This window comes from Dama dama, chromosome 32 (assembly GCF_033118175.1).
Source record: "Dama dama isolate Ldn47 chromosome 32, ASM3311817v1, whole genome shotgun sequence".
In the NCBI taxonomy this organism is placed as follows: Eukaryota; Metazoa; Chordata; class Mammalia; order Artiodactyla; family Cervidae; genus Dama; species Dama dama.
In genome coordinates, this window is record NC_083712.1 from 28,923,140 (window position 1) to 28,929,758 (window position 6,619).

The 6,619-nt window shown below is 38.1% G+C and overlaps 1 protein-coding gene across 2 annotated transcripts in view; it reads left to right on the forward strand.

Moving 5' to 3' along the window:
- Window positions 1–4,081, forward strand: part of SGCZ (sarcoglycan zeta) — a 377,760-nt gene extending 373,679 nt beyond the window's left edge. For both annotated transcript variants that reach the window (XM_061134767.1, XM_061134768.1), the window contains one exon: window positions 3,887–4,081. In XM_061134767.1, the coding sequence (XP_060990750.1) occupies window positions 3,887–4,081 (195 nt within the window). The remainder of the gene's footprint in view (window positions 1–3,886) is intronic.
- The last annotated feature ends 2,538 nt before the right edge of the window (window positions 4,082–6,619 follow it).

Here is a 6,619-nt window from a genome sequence, read left to right on the forward strand (position 1 = left end):
TATAACATTGTATACAATTCAGGTGTACACCATCATAATTTGACATCTGTATACATTACAAGGCTACCCACTCCAGTATTCTGGCCTGGAGAATTCCATGAACTATAGTTCATGGGGTCACAAAGTGTCGGACATAACTGAGCAACTTTCACTTCACTTCATACACTACAAAATAATCACCACCAGAGGTCTAGTTATCATCCATTCCCATATAATTAGTTCGATTGAGTTGCTCAGTCATGTCCGACGCTTTGCAACCCCATGGACTGCAGCACACCAGGCTTCCCTGTCCATCACAAACTCCCTGAGCTTGCTCAAACTCATGTCCATCGAGTCGGTCATGCTATCCAACCATCTCATCCTCTGCCATCCCCTTCTCCTCCTGCCTTCAGTCTTTCCGGTTAGCTAAAAAGTTCACTTAGGTTTTTCTGTAAGATGTTACGGAAAAAACACGAACAAATTTTTAGCCAACCACAAATTAACACTCTTTTTTCTCTTTTCAAATAACCTATTCATTTTAATTTATCTATTAATAAAAGTTACTTCCCATATGTGGGTGAGGCTACAGTGTGGATCTCAGAAGTTTATGGAATTAAGTATTCTCAAATAGCTAAGTATTGTGTAGTGCATGCATGCTAAGTTGTTTCAGTCGTGTCTGCCTCTGTGTGACCCTATAGACTATAGCACTCCAGGCTTTCTCTACCCGTGGGATTCTCCAGGCAAGATGGGGAGGGAGGCGGGAGAGGGGATCGGGATGGGGAACACATGTAAATCCATGGCTGATTCATGTCAATGTATGGCAAAAACCACTACAATGTTGTAAAGTAATTAACCTCCAACTAATAAAAATAAATGAAAAATGAATAAAAAAATAAATAACTAAAAGAAAAAAAGAACACTGGATTCGGTTGCCATGCCCTCCTCCAGGGTATCTTCCCAACCCAGGGATCAAACCTGCATCCCTTACATCTCCTGCGCTGGCAGGCAGGTTCTTCACCACTAGCACCACCTGGGAAGCCCAAGAATTGGAGGGCACCGCTGGAGCTTAACTGAAGCAGGCCACACACAAGGTTCAAGGCTACCTCCATTGATGAGGCCACTACAGCTGGGCTTGCTTTCGGAGGCTGCTACCTGAATGCCCTACTTGTGTAAAAATAGCTACTCTCCACATTTATTCAGTCAGGCTACCCCAATGGAAACACAGTCAGTTTCAGACTATAAAACTCAGTGATGTGGCCTGGTGTCAGCAAGCCTCTGAAAGCCACTGGGATTGGCAGTAACACCTGTTTCTATGCTTACTAAGGAAATGAGGCCCAGCATTTATACCCCAAAAATGTGCTGTCATTTTCTTTTGCTTACTTTTGTACACTTTTAACTTTTGCATCAGGAGAAAAGAAAATCTTCTAAGAAAAATAGAAGTCCTTTCTTTCTGTTTGCTTTCTGGTCACTTAACCTGGAAAAAGTTATGAGGTAATAAAATTTCAGCATTTGATACCTACAAACAAAACCTTTAATTTTGCTACCTACAAACAAAAACTTTAATTATGGTTTCTTAACTTTGAATACATTGGAAAAGGAAATGGCAACCCACTCCAGTGTTCTTGCCTGGAGAACCCCGGGGACGGGGGAGCCTGGTGGGCTGCCGTCTATGGGGTCGCACAGAGTCGGACACGACTGACGCGACTTAGCAGCAGCAGCAGCAGCAACTTTGAATACTGTTGGTAAAGGCAATCATTTCTACTTCATAATTTATCCATTTATTAAAAAACTATTTGTATTATATGGGAGCTATATGTACAAGGTCAAACACTGTGAAGTTATTAAAAAAAATAAGACTTCAAGAAGGTCATGGTTTATTAGGGAAAGTAATATATCAATATGACTATAAAATATCCAGCGATGAACCAAAAAGATATTAATAAAATGCCATGTGAGAACCAAATAAGAAGTCTTTCCATCTTGGGGCACTAGGGAAAGGTCCATGGAGGATGAAACATGAACTGGGTTTTGGTGGAGGGTGAGAACTGTAGCCTAGAGGAAAGAGACATGTAGAAGGTGCAAGAAAAGCATTGTATCCTGCAACTTGCACTGCAAGTTGCATGATTCTATTCACTGTTCTATGAACTTGAACCAATGACAGGTCCTGCCCTAACAGATATTACTTGCAAATAAGAGAAGTAAACAATGAATGAATGAATGCACAACTAATATAATGTTAGAAAGGGATTGTTACTATAGAGATAAGTAAAGCTGGTAAGGAGAGATTACTGGATTTGTGTCACTTTAATAGGGAGGTTAGGAAAGTCCTCTTTTAGCAGGTGACACATCTGTGGTATAGGAATTATTTTTCTGGCTTATTTCAAATGTGCCATAGATTTCTATATTTCAAAAACTTTTAAATATATATAAAAAAAAGAGGCAAACAGGGGAAATCTCCCTCCTATCCCTATTCTCTGTTTAGTCACTAAGTCCTGACCAACTCTTTTGAAACCCCATGGACTGTAGCCCACCAGGCTCCTCTATCCATGGGATTCTCCAGGCAAGAATACTAGAGTGAGTTGCCATTTCCTCCTCCAGGGGATCTTCCCAACTCAGGGATCAAACTCACATCTCCTATGTTAGCAGGCAGATTCTTTACCACTGAACCACTAGGAAAGCCCTCACCCCTGTTTTCTAACCACCCCATTAATATCTATCCTCACTCGTAAATATTTGGAGAAATTTTTTTCAGGCTAGGAACACAAGGAATTAAAAAGCCCTGAGGCCAAAGTTGTTTTGGTATGTTTGAGAAAATGTGAGAGCTCCAGTTAAGAAGAATTAAAGGAGATGATTTTAGAGAGAGAGGCCAGATCTTACAGGACTGGTGGACTGTGAAAAGTAATCAAGATTAATTTTAAGTGTGGTGGAGACCGTTAGGGAATTGTGAGCATGATATGACATTATTTGATTTGTGTTTCTTAGTTCACTCCAGCCATTTGTATAATAGACTGTAAGAGGACAAGAGTGGCCCCTGGGAGGCCAATTAGGGAGCTAGTGCAAGAGTCCTAGTAGAAATGATTAGGACTCAGGATGAAGGCACAAGTGTGGGAGATGGAGTATTCTCTGGTTCTCCTGTCAATTTAGAGATGCCTATAGGCAGTAATTAGCTACATAACAATAGAATCAAGACATAGCTAGTAAGAGTCCAGTTTCTTTGCTCATTCAAATTCATGATCTAATGTTCCTTTCTTTGGATGGTTCCCCATGCATGTCAAAACCATATGATCGCTGGCCCCTAAAGTGTTGAGTCCATGATTTGAAATAAGTGATGTAATTTTGCAAGTTAGATTTAGCAGCATAGGTGTTAAGTGCAGGTAATATATTTTTTCAGGGAGACTTCAAACCTGATTATATTTAATTAATTATCTGTTGTTTATTGTGCACATTATCTACTTGGTGTCCACTGTGAGTCAACATGATTTTATGAGTATTTAAAAAAAAATTAAACCAGAGAGTCAAAGTTGTTAAATTAATTGCCCATCACTTCACTAATGGCATGTCCTTAACCATCCTTATTCCTCCATATATTCTTTAGACTGGCAAGATTAAGTGAAATTAAGAGACAGTCAAAATCATTCATTTTCTGGGGTGTTTGAATAACTGGGTTGGCCCCCTAAGCAGATTGTACCATCTTGCTTTTCCCATGGAAGACCATCTCTCTGAACGCACCACGTGTCAAAGGCTGGGGTAGCCGGTTGTACCGCAGGAATACAATTTGTGGGTTCCACAAAGCTTGGCAGCTAAACCAACAGAATTGTTTGTCCTGTGGTCTTATTAGATCATGTTGTAAAGATCGTAAGAATATAGGATGCTAAGAGGAAGTAAAATGCGGTTTCTTTCCCCCTAGATATTTTTGAACGCGGATACAATCCGGCTGGGAAACCTACCGACGGGCTCCTTTTCCCCTTCTTCACCCAGCTCCTCCCATTCTCGGCAGACAGTGTATGAACTGTGTGTCTGCCCCAACGGCAAACTGTACCTGTCTCCAGCCGGGGTCGGGTCCACGTGTCAGTCCAGTAGCAACATCTGCTTGTGGAGCTGAAGTGACTGATCTCTCCTCACACCAGAATAGCCTTTTGTTCCCGTCCGTCTGCTTCACAGTTCTGCTCCGTTTCCCTCGTGATCAGTCCAGAGCTTCTCCAAATGGTCCACAGAGCATCTCCTTCCGGGGTAAGCGGGGAGTCTGGCCACCTTCCCCCTCAATTTTCTGTGCTGCTCGACCCGGCGAGTGTGAGTGACAGAACAGTTGAAGAACCATCCTCAGCAGGAAAACTGGATCATAATCTTTGCTCAGAAGGGAGAATAACATAGGTGCCTTTGCTACATGAAGTGAAGCACACAGTTTTAGATTTTTGCAGGACCTGGATATGGACTGCACATATATACATTTACATAGATGAAATTCCCAGTATCCAATGGCAAGATGACATGGTTAACCCTGTAAGAAAACTAATTCTACAGTCTGAAAGCACAATTTTCCATTCATCTTTTTGGATGTAAACTTTTATCCCCGAATTTTAAAATTTTAAAGCATTATGTAATGCTTGCTTTACTAAAAATTCAATTCAATACATGGTTTTTAACAAGACAAGACGAGACAGAATCCCACCCTGAGTTTTATTTGTTTCTTTAAATTCAATGTGTTGTTACTCTTTTGTCTACTAAGTCTAGAATTTTGTACATTAGGTAATTTTGAAAGCTCTCAGCAATAGAATATTTACAGAATTAACAAAATGCCATTATACCATCATTTGTCAGATCTGAATGGCCTTATGCAGTATTTACTTGGCTATTGCATGTGACGTGTTTGCTTTTAACAAAACATCTAATTTATTGCAATATAAGATAGGATTAAGAGGGACATACTGATGGTATAGAATCCATAGATTTTTTTTTAATTGACATAATATCCACTAGGTTCTAACAGTACAATTTTTGTTTGCTTCATTCACTTTATACTTAACTCAGACTGCTAAAATGCAAACATCCTAAATAAATAAAAACTACTGTGATGCCTAATGCTGAGAATGAATTCACTTTCCATTGGAATATCATCTACAGAATTATATCTATGTATTTTTTATTGGAGATTAAGACTTAAGGATGGTAGAAATTAAATTAAAAATCCCTGCTTAAACAGTAAAACATACAACTGTTAGCAAACATGTTGAAAATGTGTTTACTAAATCAGATTCTTATTTTAAGAAATTTAGTCACATTCCCTTGCAGCTGTTAATATTTAGTTATTTTTATTAGACTGTTAAGCTTCCCTGACATCAGAGAGCATAGTTTCTTCCATCCTCCAGTGCTTATTTTTGTAAATTCTCTCCTAATAAATAACTCCAAAATACTGTAGGTTCACTTTCCACAACACTCCTTAACTCGAATTCTTACAATTTACAGAATCCAAGAATAGAAAATTGTATTAAATAGTTCCTACTATGGGAAGGTGACTTGATTACTATAAGGTAAGTCTTTAATTTTCACATGTCAACCCATCTTTATCCCCAGTACACAGGTGCGTGGAACTTTCATTTTGGGGGGTCCATGACTGTAGAAACTTGGGAGTTCAGGACTCTGTGGCACAGGGTGAAATTGGAGATTGGAACTTGTAGAAATAATTTGATTAGCTGAAGTAAGATATTCAAGTAATGCAAGCAACCAAGTGAACCCTTTGACCAGAATTGTATTGTTTGGACAATGTAACATATCAAATATCTGAAAAAAGCTCCATTTCACTAATTGTATTCTGTACTAGGCAAAGTCAGAAAGCTGGTACAATTTTATTGCTTTTAAAATAGAACTTGTGTCGGGTGTTATTATACAAAACTTTAAATCAATATTGGAGTAAAAATAAGAAGTGAAATTGCTTAAGAAGTCATATCCTAACATATGAGTTTAATTTATTTAAGGTAAAACATTAGAATTTACTGTGATAAACTTTCACATTGGTTTTTGCATAATACACAAATTATAACATGAGAAATTTTGAGAAATTATGGGTGCTAATCACTGTATCATGGACCTTTTAGGAAAACACTATTTATTAATTTGAGGCATACTCAAATTATAAACATCCCTAAATTAAAACAGTCAGAAAGTTTTTTAGTCAAATGGGAACAATTATTTTGTTTAGTGATTAACCCTGTTTCTAATCTCAGCTCTGTCTTCTAATCAATCAGCTGATTTAGATGGTCTGGGAACATATCCAGGCTTTAGTTTACTCAACTTTACAACTTTACAAAGTGTTGAATCAAATGATCTCTTGAGATTCCTTCCAGCTCTAACATGTTCTAGTTCCAAGAGCAAATATTATAGAAGGCGAATGGGGCTGTCAAAATGTTAAGCTATATGTGATGAGAGGAGAAAAGATAAAAAGTGTAAAAAACCAATTCCAGTGAAGGGCGTTCAAATTTTGAATTCACATGTAGTTTAAATGCTATAAACACAATTCAAAAGAAATGTATAAGAGATTTAGACTATGTATAGATGATGTAAAAATATCTGCTCAATGTAGTTTAAAAAAAACTAGTGATACAGATGGATTTCCTATCCAACTAACTCTAAGTGGTTGGTTTAA